The sequence below is a fragment of the Mytilus edulis genome, chromosome 11 (genome assembly GCF_963676685.1).
Source record: "Mytilus edulis chromosome 11, xbMytEdul2.2, whole genome shotgun sequence".
In the NCBI taxonomy this organism is placed as follows: Eukaryota; Metazoa; Mollusca; class Bivalvia; order Mytilida; family Mytilidae; genus Mytilus; species Mytilus edulis.
In genome coordinates this window covers 74,461,382-74,485,404 of record NC_092354.1, presented here as the reverse complement: position 1 = coordinate 74,485,404, position 24,023 = coordinate 74,461,382, and the positions used below count along the sequence as shown (strand labels likewise).

The window sequence follows — 24,023 nt, the reverse complement described above, 5'->3', positions numbered from 1 at the left end:
AAACTAAAGAAAAGCAACAGGAACACCAGCAAAAACTAGGGGTGATTCTGCTCCACATGTGGCACCCATCCTGTTGATCATGTTATAACAAATCCAGTAAATACCCTAATTCGGTAGGTCACAATCATAAAGGGAAGGGGAATGTAATTACGACGTGAGGAACATATCCGATATCATCTGTGGAAAGGTTATTCCATAACTGTCAACCAACTCGTGATGGCATCCCTAAAATTTACGAAGGGATGATTTCAACTTTGGAACACTTTGGTTTAATAGCTTCCTTGTGAGCAGCAACCCTCTATCAAGAAAATCATGATAGGATATAAAAGCATTGGAATAACGAAATGAAAAGCTGAATTCATCTCTTTTGTCGTAAAGTTTTGCAAGAAAATATCAAGATATGAAGACAAACAATTTCATCCATACATAACCATGAAAAGAAAACCCAAAGACGGGAAGGGCTAAGTGTAGCCCCGAAACAGTCAAGTCCGCCTTAGTAAGCTTAAAGAGTTGCTGATATGCTATTCAACGTGCATATATCGTAGCACCCATTTTCCCGAAAAAATAATTTAACGTCCGCATTCTGACTAGCCAAACGGATCCAAACAACCATCAATAATTCGTCCATTAATCGTTAAGATGTGATTGAAGGAGTAAGTTAACAACGTTACTTGTCAAGACGAAACACATAATTAGACAATACAAATTCATTTATATGTAAATTTGTATGACAGCTTCGTCATAAAGATGTCCTTTGATTTCGAAGACTTTTTGTCGACCACCCAACAAAAACAGGAAAAACACCTACATAAAATTAAAAACAACTCTGTTTTACATTTGTCATTTCGGGGCCTTTTAATTTTATAGCCGACTATGCGGTGCATGCTTTGTTCATGTTTGAGGGCCGTATAGTGACCTAAAGCTGTTAATTTTAGTGTTATTTTAGTGTCTTATGGAGAGTTATCGCATGGACAATAATACCACATCTTCTTTTTTATAAGAACATTGCTGTTAAACAGAATTTAATATTACTAGTACCTGTAAAATAAATGTGAATTTCTCGTGTGTTTGTTGACTGTAATGGATGAATAAATACCAATGACATAATATTGGTAACAAACTTTGAGTTAAGGTCAAAGTGTATTACATTCAAAACACATATTTTGATTTAAGATAAAAAATAAATGGTTTAATTGTTTAAATGACCCCAACAATAAACGGTACTGGATCCGAGACTACATCAGCAAGTCTGAACATTACAACCTGTATAAATAACAAAGTTACAGTATAACAATGTTTTCTCTTGAAGGAGTAACCTTTTTTTTTCTTTTTGATCATTGATAGGGAATACGTCTATATATATATAATTTACAGGTATTTAAAAACAAAAATATACAAAAACAAATATCAAAGGTCAATTAAGGATTGGTCGGTCAAAAGTATGTTTAATCCACCTCCTTCTGTATTAATCTGTCCCATTAAAAGTATGTTTAATCCACCTCCTTCTGTATTAATCTGTCCAATTAAAAAAGCCTACAACTCAATGGTTGTCGATCGTTGCTATATATTATATATATATATATATATCATTTGTGTTTGTTTGGTTTTTTTATAATATTTTTATCTTTTTGTTTTTTCGTTGTAATTATTTTCATTTAGTTCAGAAACGTTGTTTCATTGATAATCATACCAAATCTCCTTATTTACTATAGATAGATAGATAAATATCGCCAATTAACATGTTTGCTGGACGTTTTCAACTAAAAATGTTATGTAGTTTTTTCTCTAACTATTTGTTATCATTTAGTACCATAGCATGTAAACTACTTATGTTTAAACTGGTTTAAATTTGATTTCGTTTTGCGCAGAGCCGTTTTCTAGGATAATTTTTTCATTGTTTATGTAAGAATATGTCCACTTTATACATGCTTTTCCTGCATCAATAAATAGTTTTTTTCTCTTTGGCATATTTACAATACTTACATAAAATTCAATAACCTTAAAGTGGTTGAATGCTTCGGTGTTATTCACTATGATGTAACCCTTTTCATTTACTCTGAATGCGTTGGTGTTTTCTAATACATATTCTTCATCCTGCAAGGAAAATTTCAGCAAATCCATTTAAATTTAGAATACATCTATTGCTGTCTTTAAGTGATTTTCAAGACATCAATTACCTGGATTCCTCTTTGGTAATAAATTGAAGTAACCAAAGTCTCCATTACAATAGTTTTTTTTTCCAGAGGTTTGTTTTTTGATTTACGATTAACAGCTTTTAAAGTTTCTTTTTCTTAATGTTTTGGGTTTCAAGTGGTCATTTTTCAGTTGATTTTTGTCTGTGTTGATTTGGCTCTGTGCAACAACTTTACAATTTTGGTTTAAAGGTTAGCTTTAGTGGTACTGTACCATTCTATAAGTGAATTGCCCCAGATTCATAACCGAGTGTTATATCAATATTTCACTGATATAACTTAACATTAGAAACAAAACCTACCCCAGTAAAGTTTCCTGATCGAACTTTTACTTGTAGGTATTCCACTACCTCTCCGTCTTCTAAGAACTGGTAGCCTTCAACAGGTTTAACATGAACTTTAGATCCTTCTTTTACTCCGGAATCAACAAAGCCTTCAATTGCATTTCCTGCATTGTCTAAATCAAATGCATATTCAGGTTTTTGGAAGTTGTGGTCTTAAAAGACAATTTAAAATTTCATGTATATTGTATCACTAGATTTATTTCACTTTACTTGACGGGGTTAAAGAAGTTCGCTTAGTTAAGATCAGTCCATCTATAGACAGGAGTTTTGGGATAAACTCATCAATGAACTGTTCAGTTATTCGTACCATATCATACACTCGTTTCTTTTGTATATGCTTTGGTGTCAATGATAGGTGATTATAATTCAATAACAGTTATAACGACAATCATCCTTATCACACACATCTTCAAATAGACTGTCCTTATGCAAATTAAAACATAAGGTCCGCCCGATCGGTTAACTAACATTGGTAATATTGGTAGTTTATACGAAATTGATTTATCATTTCTATAACTTGGTATTCAAAATGCTTTGTTCCAGTATCAGAGCAGAGATATCTTAATGCATGTCAATGTTAAGTGTTATTAAAGATGTGTTAAATGTTATTATCTTAGGTCGACTATTGTTTGTCAAAATATACTCTATGTTCACCTGTTAAAATATACTCTATGTTCACCTGTTAAAATATACTCTTTGTTCACCTGTTAAATAATACTCTATGTTCACCTGTCAAAATATACTCTATGTTCACCTGTCAGACTATACTCTATGTTCACCTGTTAAAAAATATCATTCGCCGATTACATGCGGGTTTGTAACGAAGGAAGACAAGTATGTTACATGTCATATTTGTCTACAAGTACAGATGCACCCTTGAGTTCTGTATTATACACGCGGCTGTTCATATAAAATTGAGAATGGAAATGCGGAATGTGTTAAAGAGACAACCACCCGACCATAGAACAAACAACAGCAGCAGGTCACCAACAGGTCTTCAATGCAGCGAGAAATTCCCGCACCCGGAGCCGTCCTTTAGCTGGCCCCTAAACAAATCTTTATACTAATTCAGTGATAATAAACGCCATACTTAACTCTAAATTGTACACAAGAAACTAAAATAAAAATAATACAAGACTAATAAAGGCCAGAGGCTCCACACTTAGGACAGGTGCAAAGATGCGGCGTTGTGAAACATGTTAATGAGATCTCAACCCTCCCCTATACCTCTAGCAAATGTAGAAAAGTAAACGCATAACAATATGCACATTAAAATTCAGTTCAAGAGAAGTTCGAGTCCGGTGTCGTATTAAAAGGCGTGAAAATGTCACCTTTATTAGTATATTATCCCTTATAATTAAACACGATACTATCTATGCTTTCGATACATGCAGGAAATTAGAAATTTATAGAAAAGGGATATCATCCAACTTATATAAAGTGTTATTTTACTTTCAAAGAATAGCGTGCCCTTGATGCCTATCGTTCGATGATAGCTTAAATTGTGAAGTTACATCAATCTTATTCTAGTCCAATCACGGTCAGCCGTTAAAATCCTTTCTAACAAACACATTATATTTGTGTTACTCTATTTTTATCAACAATAAAACTCGTAACTTATGAAACAGTACCCAGACTACTTCTACTTCGCAACTTTTATTATTACTTCTATCGATCGCTTTATTATAACTTAAAAATCGTTATCATTTTACTGTCACTGACAGATTTATCTGAGAGAAATTTGAAGTTCGACGGGAAATATGCTTTCTCTGAAATAATTGCAAAATGGATAAGCCAGCATCTCTGTGTTTACATGAGTTATCATTGATATGGTTATAATTGTAAATTAACTGTTTATGTTCCAGACTATAAGAGTATTTGGATCATACGCGTATGGCCATGACCATATGCGAATACCAATATGGTCCGACCATACGCGTATGGTCATTTGGTCATTAACGGGACGGACCATATGAGTATTTGGACCATATTTTTTTCAAATATGCATTTGAAACGTTTTAATAATACGATACACTTTATCTTAAAAAATTGATGGTTACATGAGAATGTATTAATTTTATAATTCAAAGGCTACATAAACATTAAATATAGATGCCACAGTCAGTTGATATTAGTTTTCATCGCTAATTGTATTCTTGTACGTATGATAAGGGTGACATTTACTTCCACACGGTACCATAGCTTTTCTGCATTTGCATGTCTTGATTGTGCATGATCATTTTCAGTTTCACATTTTGCTTGCGAGTGAAAAGCTAGATTTCTTTGCAGCTGTGTGCAGTGATACAGAGGTCTTGGGTCATTTCGATGTGTCTATGGTGTTTTTTAAGAATCTCTAGATCTCCAATATCGTTACATGGCTGCAGTACACCATATTTACGGGATAACTTAGATAAACTATGGTCCTTGTCGTCTACTATGCACAATTTACGTGGAAAATACGTTGAGTAAAAAGTTACAAAACTTCCTTTTACAATATGTGCATTTGATTTTGACATCTTCTTATTGTACGTACAAATTATGAGTAAAAATAATTGTATCAAACTGCTTATTCTTTTAATTAGTTAAAAAAAAATTTAACTTTTTAAATATATAATGAATTACCTTTGACATGCCATGAAAACTAGAAGGGTCATACATTATGAAGAGTATTTAAAGTAAACGTGTGAGTAACCTCGACCATATGATTATATATCCATATGGTCATGACCATACGCATATGGTCCAAATACTCATATGGTCCGGAACATTTACACAACTTTGAATTTTTGAAATGTTTAAAAGTCTTTCTTACTTCAGGAATAGTTTACCATATAGTTGTACGGTCCTGTGCTATTCAAATCCGTACTTGCTTGGCCCTTTTTACGTTTTTTTTTATTTGGAAGATAACTGATGAGTCTTTTGTGAACGAAAACGTACCTGGCGGAAACACAAAAACAGTCAATTCTGATGGTTTGTGTGATGACATTATTTGAATGTGAGAAACATGACGTTTAGTATAACTATGCAGAATTATTAACGTTAGAAAAAAACTTCTAAAATTATGATGTATCTATATTATACGTCAAATAATGAAACTTACAACAAGAACATTGTGATGCCAACAGGATGATGACAGACAGACAGCAGTAACTCACTATATTTCTATCCATTAATGTTATCACAGATTAGACAGTCTGAAATAATGATGAAGTTTGTAGGTTATTAATACAGTGTAGTACAATGATGCTTATCTTAAAATAATAGTTGCTCAAAAAAGTCAAATACATATTGATATTCCAATGCATTCCATTAACACGTTAAGTTTTCTATTGAAAAGTAAGAAATTCGGACGAAAATCAAACAGTTTATTGCGATTGAAGGAGTGTTTCACTGATTAAAAGACACATCCAAAAAGATATAAAATAGTAAAAAACAACTAACCAATTATGTTTTTCCCACTAAACTCTGATATTCCTCTACACGATTCTAGCTTCAGTTATTTTGCGTTTCCTTTCAGTCGCCTTTACTAGATTATTTAAGTTTTAAACTATACAGATCACACTTTGTATCTGTGTATACCACGAGGTAGGAAATGTTTAAGGAAACGGAGGACCTGACTGTTATGTTTGTACTACGCATGTTAATTTAAATTTACATGTACGCATTTACTTAGTTTAACTTCTTAATTTATGAAGACGATAATTTAAGTAAATTTGATTATAATATATCGCAGTATCAATGTAATTCAATTAATACTTAAACATGGTATTTTTCTTTATTGTAACCTAAATGTAAGTTATATAGGAATGATTCATTGGTTCTCTTAGTTATTACATTATTGGTTTCAAATGACATCAAGTGACATTTAATTCAGAACATGGTTCAATTAGTTTAGCACTATAAGGCATATACAAATCAATCTTATTAAAATTTATTAAGATCGCGATCATATCCAGAAAAATTTAGACTGTTTGTAGAAGTTTGTTTATAGATATAGAATTCAATGACAATTTTACGAAAATTATTATTTATTGAAAACTTAATGTTTTTTATATTATTTTTATATGTTTTTGTTTGTGGTCATATTCCTTGGGTTTTGTTCCAAGTATTTTCGTACTTCCTTGTCAACACACACGCCTAGGTTTGCCAGTTTTCCTTTTAAAGGTCGCCTTTTCTCTAACGGCACTCCAGATAACTATACTAATAAAGCAAGTGTTGCCACAACATATATATATAAATATATGTGGTGTTCATCACAAGCAATCATTTGTTTAATAAATCTGATAACAGCAAATAAGAAAGATTACCAAAAAATGGCTTATGATATAAACAGAAGAAAATGAAGTACGATTTTCAATTAAAAGAACTCTCTTCCAAACTGATTATGCTGATGTTCAAAATAAAAGATTCCATACTGAAGATAAAAACAAATGTTTCGCCAATGTTATATCAGTTGTTTTTATAATGATTTTATTTCATCAGCATAAGTTATGTTTTTTCATGTAGAATTAAACAAACTTCTACAAACAGTTATAAGAATACTTTTCAAATCATGATTCATACATCCGGATAAAGATGTATTATGTGTAAAAACAAAACCCATTCAGTTAATTTTTTGTTGATTGTAATGTTATTTTTTTAAAAGGTATTTACATGTTGAAATATAATTGTAACATCTATTTATAGCAAATAGGTAAACCCGTTTTATAACTTCCGATGTCGACCAGAAAAAGGTTGAAATTTCATAACTAACTTCCAATTCGGACTTGCAACATCAAACCTGATCTGCAGCTGAGCAACGAAATCCAAATGAGTAAACCAAGCAAATAACGAGGTAAATAGTATGACAGCATTGTTGGTTTGACACTAATATCCCACTTGGTGGTGTTTTTTTCTCCTTCTTCTTAGTTCCATTCTTTAATTCAAAACAAAAAGATAATTATATTGTTTAAGGTTTTCTCTTTATGAGTTAACAAGGGTTCGTTTTATTTAACCTAAACACATACAAGTATATAACCTTCACTATTTGGCAAGAATCAGCTACATGTTTATATTGACGACATTATTTTAAATTGAATAAATTATGATCCAGAAAATGGACATATATGTATTACTTTATGTTTTATCACTTGACTGGGCGGGGTATAACCGGTTCGCTTATCATAAACAAGTCCATCTATACATAGATGTTTTGGGATAAACGAATCAATGCAGTGTCCAATAATTCATTTGTAAATTCTGTTGATGACACTGATAGGTGATAAGAAATCAATTATAATTATAAATAACTAAAGTCCTCCTGATCACGCACAACTAAACATCCTTTACAAATTATAACCAAATTATCACCAAATGTGTAAAAAAAATATCTGTACCTTTCTGTTGACTCTCTATATTTCATTTACGCAATGAAACATTATTAGAAACCAGTTACAAATACTTTACCCTTTTACACTATGTACCGTCAAACTTAAAACGATCGCTTCTCAACCTTTTGATTCTGCACACAGGACAAACTTTAGCATATAGAAACCTATTTCAGTTTTCCAAAATTTATTTTTTAAGTTTATAATCTATGAAATTAAATAATCTTACGATTCTTAATTCATTTAATACTTAAAATAAACTTCAAATAAAGTTATTTTTACGTGGCTGAGTACAGGTGTAAATCATTTAATCTGATCTATAGCTGAGCAATGAATTATTTGGTCATTTACAACTCTTTTCTGAAATGCACATGACGTATAAGTGTCATGTAAGTTCATATTCTTCAACTTTACTCTCAATGAATTTTAACGAAACTAAAAGTAATCAACCCAAATGTCAAATGTCAAATGCCTTATAATAATCGGTATGAAATAAATTTAAATTTTTCAATTTTTTTTCAGAAACGCTCAAGATGGAATACGGTGAGTACTTTATTGATTACTGACTAACAATTTGATTTCCTTTTTTTTTTGTAATATTATTGTTATCTTGAGATAACGATTAAACGTAAAAGATGCAAAACATGCGTGTAAACACTTCAGCAAAGACGACAAATCTTACGTTATTGTCGTGTGATACACTTATCTAAACAATAATCCGTATGTTCGCAGTCTTGAATGTAATTTTCAAAATTAGGAAATATCAGTGAGTCCGCAAGATTTGAAATTACAAAACACATATTTTGACTTGAAATGAAAACATATCATGGTTACTTTTAAATATATTGTGGAGTATGAACTATTTAGCACATACTATAACCACATAAAATGTGTATTAAAAACGAACATATTAGTACTGTAGTAACTGTTGACAATTTGAGCGTTTCAACGTTTAGGAGTGAGAATAACTTTGAGAGAAGAACATGATCTGTTTTGCTTTTATCAGTTGTATTCAATGATTATAATGTAATATTGTTTGTAACGTTCGTTTTGATTAGAAAACGTCATCAATTTTCATGAATAAAATTCACAATTGATGATATGAAAACGTATGCGCAAGCGCAGACATTATATGCAGGATTAAAAATGTTCAATTTGACGCTCTTATCTATAAGTTTCATTAAAATTGAGATAACAATATTTTTTTTTATGTTAAGCTCATATGGTATCAAATAGTGATTTTATGGTTGCGAATACCCGTTTAATTCCTCCGCTACCGCCTTTCAAGTGAACTGAATTTGCGACCATCAAATCACTAACTGATGCAGCTACACATTTATCGCTTAACAAATCTAAACTTAATTTCCGCTACAGTTGTTTAAATGTTATGTTCACGATGTTATATCCAACCAGTAATAATGAATACATGCTATTCTAAAAGGTTATCGGTATATTGGAACATCTTCAACATACTTGATAAACCAATCAAGCAATCATTGATTAATCATTTATCAGTTATAGTTACTTAACTGCATGCTACAGCATTACATTACATTGATATATTTCAAAATCAATTACAAACATCCGAGACTAAGACGTTAAAATAATTAGCATTTTTAGATTCTGTGAAGTTGAAGATAACTAAAACATAATTGAACTATTAAATTGAATATGCAACAATAATAAAATACTTTATAATGAGAAATTCCTCGATTTTCTCGAAACTATTCTGTTCAAAGCTGATGGAAGTCTTCATTATAGGAATACTGAATTATAGAATTTAATATTGTTGATGAAATAAAAGTGTTTTAAATCGTATTCCCCATTTGTTTTTGTTATACAATAATAAAAAGATGTGGTATGATTGCAGTGACACTATTTCTTACCAGAGAGTATATGACATAGAAATTAGCAACAAAAGTTTATAATATCGCCTTCACCAATACATGTAGTACGTGTTTCAACATCAGTGATATCTCAATCACTGTTTAAAAACTACACAGCACAGACACTATACATTCGTGAAAGGATACATGTATTATTATAGATAAAATGAATAATAATTACCATGCCCATCACTGTATAAGTTACAATGTATTGCAGGTCTTAACTTAGAAAAATATTAAAATCAATCCTGTGACGTGAATTCTGTCTAAAAGAAAACCAACAAATATAAAACTGCGAGCACGGTTGGTCTCATCTTGTAAACGTAAAAAGTCGACACTCTTTATATCTTGTTATATGAGTTTATTTGCATAACTGTCATGATGCAAAACTCTGTCTTTTGTTCATCAATAGTGTTTTGTTATTGTTTTTCTACAAATGTAATGACACCTCTTATCAAAACAGTTAAAACGTGCACATGCGATTTAAAGTGAAAGTCATGACAAATCTACAAGCCATCCTGGGTCACTCTCAGTGTTCCCCCGATTTCATTTGATGTCTCTGGCTTAACGATTGAGTTTCTCTATTTAACTTATTTTCAAGTTGACAAAATAAAGAAGTAAACTTTATTGTTGCATAATAGCATAAGACTATTATTGTTACTATTGTTAACTAATAGTTGGTTCACTATTTGAATTAAAACCTCCAAGAAAATTCGATGCATAATTCCCTAATGTGCGAAGTGCTCATATTGGCATTTAGAAATTACATTCGAAACATCATATCCTGATCACTAGCAAAGCATGTAATTTATTTAATGTTCAAGCAAGTTTTTGTATTCGTAGGCTTTAGTTTCAATGAATTATAGTTGAAACCACACCAAATGTTATCGAATATCATTGGAAAAACAGTATCACATTTTGTTACATTTTAGTTTCCCATTTTAGATGAGAGTTGGACAAAACTGCGGGAGTATTTGATGGTTTATTGACTTACAATTTAATTTTTGTTTTAATATTTTTGATACATTTCACACAAAAACTTAACAGGAAACAATGCAAAACAGTTGCCAGATTACTTCATCAAAGACAAACGATCTTTGCATCAATGTATTCCACTGATCTAATTATCATCTCAATGGTTAAAGTCTTAACTGGGTTTTTTTAAATAAGAAATTTTCTGAGAGTGCGTTAGATTTGAGATTACCAAACAAATCTATTGTCTGAAAATGAGAACATAAGATCGGTCCAATAATTTACATAAAGAGTCACGATTTACAGAAAAGAAGCGAAAACGACCGAAAAAAACCAAAAACAAATAGTACAAAATAACGGAAAAGAGAACACACATCTTTTTAAATCTAAGACATGTAAGAAAAGAAGAAAGTAATTCGGATTTCAACCGGAAAACCGGGGAAAGATATCAGTTAAAACATCTAAGCGAATTAAAATATGATGCTGAACAGACACAGTTTAATTACTATATCTGTCGCTTGTAATTGGAGGTCTTAGTTATTAGTTGACTTCACAATTTGAGGCAAATTAAAAGATCTGCAGAGCTTAATAATAGTTAGAGGACACTTTATGCGCTTAGAGGACACATGATCAATTGAACATTGTCAGACATGATTGGGCAAACACGACTTTCATGAAACGCTACAAATATTTGGCCAGGTTCCATCAATACCGCATTTAGATCAGATTGTTACAGTCATCAGACGGCAGAAGAATAGTCAACATAGAAAGGAAAGAAGAGAGGTCTGAAGAAAAGAAGCTTGCTGATTTGACAAAAACTGGGGAAAACTACAACGTGTAAAATAAGACAACCATACAGAATACTGTATAGGCTAAATGTATACTGTTAATTAATTTACTATCACAGAAATCAATGCGAAGCGATTTTCACTTTTATTAAAAACAGAATTTATAATAAAGTTTTTTTGTTAAATATTATTGTATCATAAAGTACATTGTTTTACAAGTACTTGCCTGGTCTAAACTAAAATAAGATTTATTTTAGACTTTGATAGAAAAAGAAAAATAGAAGAAAGTAAGCAGCCAAACCTTTTAGCAAAATAAGATCTACATCTTATCAAGAATTACAATTTCAACTAATTTCTTGTTAAAATGAATATTCCCCCATGTTTGCATTATTTGCAGAAAGTATAGTAGATTGAAGCACAACAAATTTCAGCAAACTAAGTTGTAAAAGTTATTCGAAATGACGCAAATAGTTAACAGATATTTGTCCTACCTTTATTTTAAATTTAGGCAAACACTTTTAAAATAATTACAGATATACAGCCACTTAGCCCAGCCGAAATGATCAGCAAGACTTATGTTGGTCCATTTCATTCAACACAATTAATCCTTTTATAATTATTCTGATGTGTCAATAATTATCAATGTACTTAGCGCATTATTGTTATTCGTGTCACTCTTATAGTTTATATTTTTAACTGTAGAAATACGTTCTGTTTTTAACCATTAAATAATACGTTGTACAATACTACTGATTTGTTTTTGTTTTTCCAGGGGAAATATTAAGGAAAATCTCAAGACGTGAGTTTAATTGATTACGAATTAGAACCTTTCCTCTTATATTGTACAGATATTGATCCGTATTTTTTTCATATCTCTATCATATATCTTGTTTTGTTGCTAATACCATGTTGACTGTACAAACCACTGTTAATTATTTGTTGAGAAATAAATATATAGATATAAAATAAGATTTACACTGTTCGGTAAACATTTAACAAGTAATAAAAACCATGGTTTTTATTCAAATGAATTGAAATAATGAACAAATTCAAATGAAAAAGAAGTTAACCAGACAAATTTCTAGTAGCCAGCCACCAGCGACTACCACTATAGTGCTTCCTATGTGGAGGCTGTAATAATTTTTATTGCAGGTAACATGTTGTTATTTTTGTGGATGATATTTAATTGTAGATAACAAAAATGATCTTCTACAACTTTTATCTGGGGATTTAGTACCATCGTTTGACAGCAGAATTCTAGTAGTTGGAGCCTACGAAGCTGGTATAACAACGCTTGTGTCGAATTTAATCGGTAAAACCATCCCAAGAGAGAGACAGAGTACTGATGGTATATATATGTACTTCGGAAAATTACTATTTGATCTGAAAACACAGAAACTTCTGAAAAAGACAAAGGGTAAATAGTAATTATTTCACGGGATCTAAAATAAACATGTTATCGTGCAGTAATTATCATTTGAGTTGATGCAAAGTATCAACATGGAGACAGTGCTATAGGACTTGGTATTCGTTAGACTATCAGACTATACATTTTAGATTTTCAGGTTTCTCCCTGATTTTGTCCTCCGTTGAATGAAATCATTTGTATAAAAATCAAGACAAGTATAATTGATATATATACAAAAAAAGTTATAACATACTTGTGCAAAACAAAAGGGTGTTACAATAAAGAATATTAAACTGTGTAAAATTTGAAATATATATTGTCAATTAACACATATAAAATCAAGCACTTGCTCCCATCAAATGATTTCGTTTAAAAAAATCATTCACGTGACATTACAAAGCGGTAGTCAATACCGTAAAGCTATGCTGATGGATATACCCTGCTACGTACATTTTTTGATAAGACCAAAGCAAATTTCAGACATGTACAAAATATCTAATAGTAATGTGTCTCGCCCTGAGGTTCTGGCAGTTTATGTTTATAATCCTTCAATGTTTAAGATATTTCTAAGTCAGACCATATAAAGAAGATCGCATTCAAAAAACATCTTGGAATATTTTCTTATTGTATTTAACTATTATTATGTTTATATACCAATTAATAGAATTGATTGATTGATTGTTGGTTGCTTAACGTCCAGTGGCAAATATTTCATGCATATTCAGGACGAGAACAAGTTCACAATAAATACAATAGGTAGGTTGATACAATGGAGGCCATCTGGGATGATAGTCGGGGAAAGTTGGACTGCCACTGGAAAATGAGGGAATATTGGATAGGGACAGAAATTTTGCCTTGCAACAGGCCACCTACGGACCCCTCATAGAGTTGTTGAAAGGGTTGTCAACGTGCAAAGAGCGTGGCACTCTCTTTACACGAGGCATCGGATTTAACGTCCCCCTTCTGACCGGACGTGACTGCGAACTTGATACATCCCGCACAGCCAAACGGACGCCCCACTTCGGCAAGCGTTTTACTGCCGGTCGGGAGAAGACCAAGTGACCATATTTCTATACCCCAGTCACCCTTAATAGAAGAACTTACTTGTAACATTATGGTATGACTGTCGACGACATCTAGTCACTGCTTATTTTTTTTCCTAAGGTGTTCACAGTTTTCCTAAAGCAATATACCAAAAGGTTTTATCATATCTTAAATCAGTAAGAGTAGAAAATGTTATACAACAGAAGGGTGCATTACCAGGGAAAACGCAACCTGATATTCCAAATGATGATATATTACAAAAACTTTCTAAAAAAATAGAGGTATTTGAAGATGACAGTTTAACAGACCATGCTAGTGATCAAGACGTTATACCAATTCCTGTCTTAGATTTCGCTTGACAAATAGTATACCATGCAACCCATCAGACATTTATCACTTCACATGGAATTTATCTTATCCCATTTAATGGCAGCAGAGAGTTGAATGACGCTTAAAGTGACAAAGAAGAGGAAAGAAGGATAACAATACTTGGTATGTCTATAACATGAAATCTGTGTCAGTTGGATTTAATCAGAAAGAAGTTTTATTTTTTGCTTTAGGTTATATAATACCAATACAGAAATCTGGCATACGTCACTAAGACAGCACATACAGTTCTAATACAAGCATTACAAATTAAAAAAGAAACGACCACTCATGATCAAAATAGTGTAACAGTTTACCCGTATCTGCATAATATGTCAATCTCTAAATTTCTTCAACACTATGTAAGCTGTACTTTGATTGATATATTGATTATTCTAGTTGGTTTTAAAAATCAAAGCTGCCGAATAGAACCACTGGTCTGTATAGGCCATTAATTATATATGTTCTACTGTAAATGTGTGGTGCAAAACATTTTCTAGATTTGAATGAATAATGATAAACAAATCATTTAAAGAATCTTTATTTCATTCTTTTAAATTATGTTTGCACAGCAGCAATACAATTTCAATTTTGATTTTATTGTAGCATTTACAATTGTTAATCGACAAGTGATTTTCATGGTTGTGCTAAATTTAAAAATTAATCTGCAACAAACAAGCACAGAGTCATTTTCTGAAGCATATGCATTTCATTTAATGTAGTATTCAAATTAGAATTATTATTTCGAGCGCTTCTTAAAATGTATTATTTCATTGGTCACAAGGAATTGCAGTGAAATAAAAACCTATAAGTTCACATGTGGAAAAAAAAACAATAAGTTGAAAAGTGAAATAAAAATCAATAAGTTCACCTGCGAAATAAACGTGGTTAAATCACATATCTGACGTAATACAACACTATACATTGTCATGACGTTGTCGATAATTGTGTATGTGTAGAAAAAAAATCCTTACATTTTCGACTTTTATTTCATGAAAAAAAAATTGCCAATGTAAAAAGAATAATAACTAATATTCAACAAACGCGCATTCGAGATTTAATGTGTTGTTCGGTTACTTGTTGAATGTTTTTTTCTATTTGAGTTCTTCGATTAGTTATTCTATAATTGTAACTTTCAACCTTACTTGCTAGACTTGTTTTTGTTTTTATTAATACTAATAGATAAAGGAAGATGTGGTATTAGTGCCAATGAGACAACTGTCCATCCAAATAACAATTTATAAAAGTAAACCATTATATGTCAACGTACGGCCTTCAACACAAAGCCTTGGCTCACACCGAACAACAAGCTATAAAGGCCCCCCAAATTACTAGTGTAAAACCATTCAAACGGGAAAACCAACGGTCTAATATCAATTATCGTATTTTCTTATCTAATAATCTTCTAAATCTGTTGTCATCATTTTTTTTTTATTGAAAGCCTTTTTCCAAGGGAAATAATTTTAGGATTTATTACATGATTTTGCAGAAAATATCCGACTATGGGTTTCATCAATTCTTCTGTACAGCCATCCTGATATAAATAAAGATTATCCAAGATTGATATTTGTAGCAACCCACAAAGACCTTGTCTGTCAGGTAATAATATGCTCACATTATATTTGGTTTTGTTTTTATTCACATTACATGTTATACAGATATTTTTATATAAGGGGAAAGTTAAATCTTTGAACTAACTTTTTAAATGTTTACCGCGTATGGATGCAACGTATTTTGAATCCTACTCAAATATCTACATAAGTCGTTTTTTATCCATTGGTGGAAACCCATTTCAACTTATTTTCAAAGACAAGTTATATAATATTATACATTTCACTTTTAGAGAGGCATACCAAATAGACGATCACAACTGTTAAATACTTTATCAGCTTGTTTTACTGATGTGAATGTCAAGAGCCATCTTATGTTACAAAAACTTTTCTTTGTTAATGCCTTAAATGAGAACGACCCTGAAATGGAAGAATTAAGAGCATGCATATCAACGACTATAACTGAAAATCCACAGTAGGAACAGAGGGTACCAAAACAGTTTCTCATGCTTGAGATGCTGTTTGCAGCTTTAGTTGAGGAGGGAAAACATATAATCAGTTTTGAAGATGTCAAAAAACTGTATACACAAAACGGTGTAAAGCCACTCTCTACTAAAGAGTTGGAATTATTCATAGGCGTTCAGAATATTTGCGGCAAGATAACATATATCGATGATCCAAAGCTCCAAAGCTACATAGTAATTGATTCAACTTGTTTAATTGATGTCCTGAAGTCTATCGTCACATCTGTCCCAATTATAGCAAGTTTACGTCAGGGACGACTTACTAAATCTGATTTGTCAAATATCTGGAGTTCAAACAAATTCTCCAACTTTCTGAAACATAAAGAATATTTCCAGCAACTTTTAGTTCACTATGACATTCTATCAGAAATGAGACGATACGATAGAGAAAATGGAAAGAAGATAAATGTGGATTGTTATATTGTACCTTGTATGATCACGACTCAAAATACGACAACCTTTGTTGAAAAACATTTAACATCTGACAAATGTGTTGGCTTTATATTTGAATTCAGCGCTTCAGATGTTCCCGATGCAATACCATGAAGACTCATAGCAAGCATTCTAAGCATTTGAAATGTCAAAAGTTATGAAAATGTAGACCTGCTCTTCTCTGGATTTGTTGCTGTTGTCTTGGACAGGAAACATAATTTAGTAGTGAAAACTGAACATAATACTATTGCAGTGTACATAGTTCACAAGGATAGAAAAGAGTTGGTAACTAGAGATCTTGCGACTTGTGTCCGCCAATGTTTAGAACAAAACCTTGCTAGAATTTCGGAAGTCTACTCCCTGTCATTCACAAGTGATAACATTACACAGAGGTACGTTCCATTTGATGTAAAGTTGAAATCTGGATGTCTGTCACCAAATTGCTTGCTAGATGCGAAGAATGTAAACAGCATCGAAACCAGTTGGGTATGTGATAACCATGGATATATTACCCCCAAATCTGAACTAGAAATTTGGTACACTGACAGGGTAAGTTTTTATAAGTAAATTACAGAAAACAGTTTTCTTTAGTGATTGCATGCAGAAATAGGATTTAAAACCACAACTTTGTTATCGATATTATAACTCAATCCTAGTTGATTGTTCCATTATCGAAAATTTGATTGAAAAACAAGAAACGAGCTTAATATTCACAAAAGAATATAGGTCTTACAGCTGTGAATAAATATTTGATTTGCTAATTAATTAAATATTGACGAAATTCCTCATTTGGAATATGCACGTGACAATGTGGCGAACGTCAAGGTTTGATTGTCTCTCCTTCTTCTCGTTTTTATCTCGATCATTTCAAGTATGCTTTTCAGTTAATCGTATACTAGTAAACTAAGAAAACTTCTAAAAAGAAAACTTTGTCATTGCATGCGACTTCAACTATTTTCTGATTTAATCCTCATCAGGACCACTCAAAGTAAAATTTTGGGACAGCCACAAACATAATGAGGCGGGGTCAAACATCTTTTTGCGCCCGTAAACCAAAACGTAGCCTTTGTAGATTTTATAACATGTTTTTGCAGAAAAAATCCGTCAATGGTAGGAGATGCAGAATTGAGACGCGTATATTGTCCATGCTCCCAGTTCTTTATTATTGTTATGTTATTCCTTCAGGCTTTCTTAATATCCGTGATGTGTATGCTGTGTCTGTCTTGTGTGCACGATGCGCGTTTCTGGCGTATTAAATTTAAACTTGACGCCTTTGTTAGCTATTATTCGTGTGTTTCTTTGGCTAATATGTTCTATTTATTTGTCTGTAGTCCTGTAATATTATGTTGTCATTTTAATGTTATATTTAACATTGCCATAAAAGTGCGAGGTTTGGCATGCCACAAAACCAGATTCAACCCACCATTTTTTCTTTTGATTGTTGTTTGGCAATTTGTATTTTTTAACACACCTGTATGTTTTGTAATCTTTCAGACTATCTTACAGTGTGCAGATTCCTGCCAAGGTAAACACAATTTGAGTCAATATCAAAGAGTCCTTCTTTTGTATTTTTGTAACTTTTTTTGTATATGTCATGATAAAACATGTAAAATTACATACTATAGTAACAGACACACATTTTAAGAATTAAGAAACACTTTTATCGGACCACAGATGATAATTATATTTATAAGTACGTCTGAGTCAGTGACAACTCTACAACAGATGTATCCATCGGATCGCCATCAATGATGGTGATACATGGCTGTGTACATAATGTATATACAACTCGTCTAAACATCAACCCAACAATGTTAGTTCTGTAAATTTGCTTTCGCAAATTTTTGGTTCTTCCCTCGCCGGGATTCGAACCCATGCTACTGTGATATCGTGACACCAAATCGCCTGCACTGCAGCCGTCCCGCTAGACCACACGACCACCTGGGCTCTCAAAAAAAGAGCTTTCGCTGGCCGTATGTTACCTTTCCTCGTCAGTTTTAATCTAGCGGCGTACTACAGTACATGATATATAAGGGATGAAGATGTTATTGCAATATATTGATATATTTTCTGTGTGTCCAGAAGTTAAGCAAGATACAAATATAAAAAAGAAGATGTTATATGATTGTCGATGAGACAACCCCCACATGCGACAAAAAGACACAGAAGTAAACAACTATATAAGTCACCGTACTTCCTTCAACAATGAGCAAAGCAAAGCCCATACCGCAGAGTCAGCCGAAATGACAATGTAAAACAGTTCAAACGAGAAAACTAACGGCGTTATTCATGTACAAAACATATTTTAAATTGAATAACTGCAAATGCACTATAAACTATATATACAACTTCAGACTGTATTTTACAAACAAAAAAACTAAACTGTACAATTTGTAACCTTTTAATTTTCTTGTACAATAAGTGTTAATCGAGAACAGTTAGAAGCATCGGTGATGATATGTAATGATATATTAAGTAAGGGTACTACACATGTTCATCCCCTTATGGTTTTTTTTATCATTTAAATAAATTAATACAGATATACTAGATGCCGTTCTGTCGATGCTACTCAACGACGCACAGCTGCTTCGTATTAGTAACTGCTTGACCTTGGATGAAGTGCGTAAAATGGCATTCCACCTTGGAGTCTCTAATACTGAAATTGATGCCATTGGTTCTGATTCTATTCCTATGAATAAATTTTATAGCCTTCGTATCTGCAGAGAGAAGAACAAATCATGTAGAGATTTCGTCAAGGCTATGGATGCTGTTAAAATCAACAGACATACCATGTGTCAGGTACGATCAATCTGTAAGGGCATATGATACAGTTAGTATGGAGGTAATTACAATGCTAACGTAAAACGTTATTCATTCAACGTTAATGTAAAACTATAAGATTTCAGAAAAAGATGTTTTTGGCTGATTTTAATCATTAGATGGAAAATGAGTACATGAACCCCTCTGTTTTATTTTTTTTTTTTCATGTGAGAAGATTATTTGTACCAGTTATAAAAAAAACACGAATAAAACTGTACTGTATGCCCTTTTCTGATACAAGTTGCATTAGGGAATACCGTTCATTTTAAAAATCGAAAAGAAAGAAAATCTAAATACGTTGGTTATTATACAAAAATAAAGGCAACAGTAGTATACCGCTGTTCAAAACTCATAAATCCATGGACAAAAAACAAAATCGGGGTAACAAACTAAAACCGAGGGAAACGCATTAAATATAAGAGGAAAACAACGACATAACACCGAAACGTAACACACACAGAAACGGACCAAGCATCAGACAAAACACCACGAGAATAACAAATATAACATGAAAACCAAATACATACAAGATATTTGTTATCACATGACTTTTTTAATTTAATGAAAATAACACTTTTTAACTGATATTCGTCCCATGCGGTTTTCTGAGAAACCTTAATCAAGAACGGTCAAACGCTCAAAGCTAAACGTTTGAAAACCAGTGATGCATTAATTCCGGAACACGTGTAGAGCTTTATATTATAAGAATAATAACCAAACCCATCCAACGTTTACCTTGTCTGAGAGAATCTTTACTCTGGTAAATGGGTTAAATTTGTGGTAAAGTCGATGTACCCATGTATGCATCTAACGTTTACCTTGTCTGAGAGAATCTTTACTCTGGTAAATGGGTTAAATTTGTGGTAAAGTCGATGTACCCATGTATGCATCTAACGTTTACCTTGTCTGAGAGAATCTTTACTCTGGTAAATGGGTTAAATTTGTGGTAAAGTCGATGTACCCATATATGCATCAAACTACATAACATTGTGAATATTACAATTATCAAATACTTGTATATGAATATGTCAATTCTAACCTTGCTTTACCTGCATCTATTAACATTTGTATTCTTTGACATATTATAATACTTACATACAACTCAATATCCGTTAAGTGGTTGAATGTTGTGTTATTCGCTATGATGACACCTTTTTCATTTACCCTGAATGCGTTGGTGTTTCCTACTAGGTATTCTTCATCCTAATTAAATTTTTTTCATAATCTTTATTTCTTGTTTCAAAATATCTTTTATAAAATGAAAATCAGGAACAATACACTTTCTAGATGAAATCAGAAATATGCAAGGACGGCTTTCGTTTTCCATTTGTATTTTTTATTTAAATAATGTTGTTGGTGTTTACAAATAAAGAGAAAAAAGTGGAAACAAATAACCAATATCAGTAATCGTCAAGAAAACGCAATAATACAAACAACACTAACAAAAGTATTCATGAAAAAACTTACGAACCAATCAGAAATCGAGGATAAAATGAGGTTAAAATGTTTACTTAGTTTACTACAAAGGCCTAGGTTCAGACAACTTAAATATTTGTTTAATTGTAGATTCTACGACAAGAAGAAGTGACTACTGGTATGATTTGTTATAATATATATTTATGATAGCAAACACTCTGACATAAAGTAAAATTCACAATAGGTTCAAGGTGCTACATTCTATTTATTTGTAACGTGTTTGTATTTAGTTTAAATATATTTATTTATAGTGGATTGGGAAACAAGTTCAGCAACTTATATTAATCCCTTTCCACTTTGCGGGTGCGAGTGCTGCCTTGTAGCGGCATTAGCCTGCTCTTTTTCGAAATCTACAATGGTGTCTTTAAAGTGCAAGAGATATGGCTCTCTCTTAACACGGGTCAGCCATTTATCGTTTCCTTCCGACGGACTATCATCGTTTCCTCGAGACCATACTCGCAAATGGTGCCAAGGGAGAGTCGAAAATTCAGTTCCTGAAATTTTTATCCCAGACGGGAATCGAACCAGGAACCTTTGTGTTAGTAGTCCGATGCACTAACCACTACACCACGGCTCTTTTACTACTGTTTGTATTTGAATGCCAAAACAAATTTTACCATGATTGCACCAAGTCATTATACATACGGTAGACTGTATAGGTTCACCAATATATGCATTTGTTTAACCACGTCGACAATATATCCTTGTATGTAGCTTATTATAAAGACCATTTTCTGTCGCCTAACAAAAAAGTTTGCAAGACATAAAATTTCGAAAATCAAGTTACATTAACATTATTTTATAGGAGGATATGAAATATTAACATAAAGCTATACGATTTGATTGAATAATATATATAATATATTTAAGTGAAAAAATCCGTTTCAAAATATTTCTAAAAATTGTGTTGTATTGTCTTGATTTGCTACCGGATAAGGAATTTTCTAACAATGAAAAGAATATGTTTTGTTCCACAAGCTTATATTGTAAGTCAGCAAACGAATGCCAAAAAAAGGAAAAGAAACAGGCATATCAATTATATATAGGATGTGATATAACAGGCAAAGTGTCAAGGAATTTAAAAATTGATCGCATCATAGATGCGAATTACTTATGTTTTGCTGGGGTAAGTTGAAACGAATAAATTAACTCTAATGACAGAATGTTGAAAAAAACATTGTAAGTTCAAAGTATGATATTGATGCTTGCTAGTGTAATTTATTAAAAATATATGTTTTTATTTAAAAAAAAAACAACGTGTTTTGATGTTTGAAGAATAAAGTAAAATCACAAAAAAAAGACCTCCATCTTTAAGGGTGTTGATACTTCATTCTAAAATGTACACACACATATTATCTAACGGAATTCCTAAACATAGTTTGACCAAATTGCTATAACATGTACTAGCTTATACTGTATGAAAATCTAAAGTAAATATTTGTTTGAGATTTGACTGATAAGATTCTGAATCTCTGGCCAAGTGATGAGATGCTTGACAAATTGTGTCTTCGTATTAAGTGGATGGTTCTTGGCTTAGAACTGGGTCTTGAAATCGAACGTCTGGAACAGATTGAATACGACAAGTCAAAAGTACTCCGTGAAATCAGTAGGCAAATGCTATATTGCTGGAGAAACAGAGACGATGAATCAACAATGAGAGAACTACTCGAAGCTTTAGAAAGATCTGGTAGGAATCCACATCTGGTTACAGAAATTTTAGAAAATTGTGAAAGTTACTGCAAACTTATTCTTGTCGATTGATGTTTTTAGGGTCCAAAATGACACAGTTCAAGATATCATTACTTAGCTTTTCATATAAGTATTTGTATATTTGCTAATAAATACTGCCTTTGAATGAACTAGCCAATTATACTTTTAGTATTTTTAAATATTAACATATATTTGACTCAATTGTTTTGTTGTTCTTTGCAATATGAGTTGACAATATGTCACTATTTTAAAGCATAACTTCAAAACAACGTAGTGGAAGCTTGAAGAAATTATATTTAGACACCGGTCACTATAACAACATTTCTAGAGGCAATCGCATTTGCAGATGTTGTAAGATGTAATTAAATTTTTGACACATGATAGGTTTTGATTGTTTAATAAATATAGATAAATAATAATGAGTTGCACCTTTTCAACTGATTTTAATAGTTTGACCTTATCATGCTTATGTTGTACTGTTATACCACTGTCCTGGGTTAGAGGGAGGGTTGGGATCTCGCTTACATGTGTAACCCTGCCACATTCTGTATGAATGTGCCTGTCCCAAGTCAGGAGACTGTAATTCAGTTGTTGTTGATTATATTTGTTTTTCCGTTCATTTTTTGTACATAAATAAGGCCGTTAGTTTTTCTCGTTTGAATTGTTTTACTTTGTTATTTTTCCTTTTATAGCTGACTGTGTGGTATGGACTTTACTCATTGTTGAAGGCCGTACAGTGCCTTATAGTTGTTAATTTCTGTGTCATTTTAATCTATTGTGGAGAGTTGTCTGATTGGCAGTCATACCACATCTTTTTATAAGCCAACTGCAGCATACTTCTGTATCAATCATGATTTATACTAAACCAGACTGTACCACCAGAAAGGGTAGGTTTCAATTTCACTGTCTTTTGTACTCTAATAATGAGTTGAATTAAATTGCACATGTCTGTAGTAAAGTACATGTATTAGTTTTAAAACTGCAACTTAATATTCCAAAACAAAGTTGATCTCTAATTGAGCTATGGATTTTAAGCCATTTTGATGGGTTTACCATTTTGAGTTTTCCTTTGAATTTTTTTGCTATTTTATTTTTTAATCAGAGCTCTTAAACTTCTTGAGAGGCAGGGATCATAGCACTGTACG

At 32.0% G+C, this 24,023-nt stretch overlaps 2 protein-coding genes and 1 long non-coding RNA gene across 4 annotated transcripts; 1 reads left to right on the top strand and 2 right to left on the bottom strand.

The window, feature by feature from the left end:
* Positions 1-1,161: 1,161 nt before the first annotated feature.
* On the bottom strand, positions 1,162-6,142 carry LOC139496275 (uncharacterized). 2 transcript variants are annotated; one of them, XR_011657589.1, is made up of 5 exons: positions 5,978-6,142; positions 5,637-5,730; positions 2,495-2,688; positions 1,500-2,094; positions 1,162-1,454 (listed from the first exon to the last, which is right to left on the bottom strand). XR_011657589.1 is itself a non-coding variant. In XM_071284773.1 (5 exons), the coding sequence occupies exons 2-5, from the start codon at positions 5,704-5,706 to the stop codon at positions 1,198-1,200; spliced, it is 441 nt and encodes a 146-aa protein (XP_071140874.1). In that variant the 5' UTR covers positions 5,707-5,730; positions 5,978-6,142; the 3' UTR covers positions 1,162-1,197. The 2 variants fall into 2 exon arrangements, 1 of the variants encoding a protein (XP_071140874.1); XM_071284773.1 differs by having other exon boundaries at positions 1,162-1,263; positions 1,984-2,094.
* A 13,115-nt stretch (positions 6,143-19,257) lies between these two features.
* Positions 19,258-20,891, bottom strand: LOC139496274 (uncharacterized). The gene is made up of 2 exons (XR_011657588.1): positions 20,788-20,891; positions 19,258-19,589 (listed from the first exon to the last, which is right to left on the bottom strand). It is a non-coding gene; the product is annotated as an uncharacterized lncRNA (long non-coding RNA).
* LOC139496272 (uncharacterized) lies at positions 19,435-23,035 on the top strand. Its single transcript, XM_071284769.1, has 3 exons — positions 19,435-19,671; positions 21,259-21,286; positions 22,616-23,035. Exons 1-3 carry the CDS (start codon positions 19,435-19,437, stop codon positions 22,927-22,929), a joined length of 579 nt encoding a protein of 192 aa, XP_071140870.1. The 3' UTR covers positions 22,930-23,035.
* Positions 23,036-24,023: the final 988 nt, after the last annotated feature.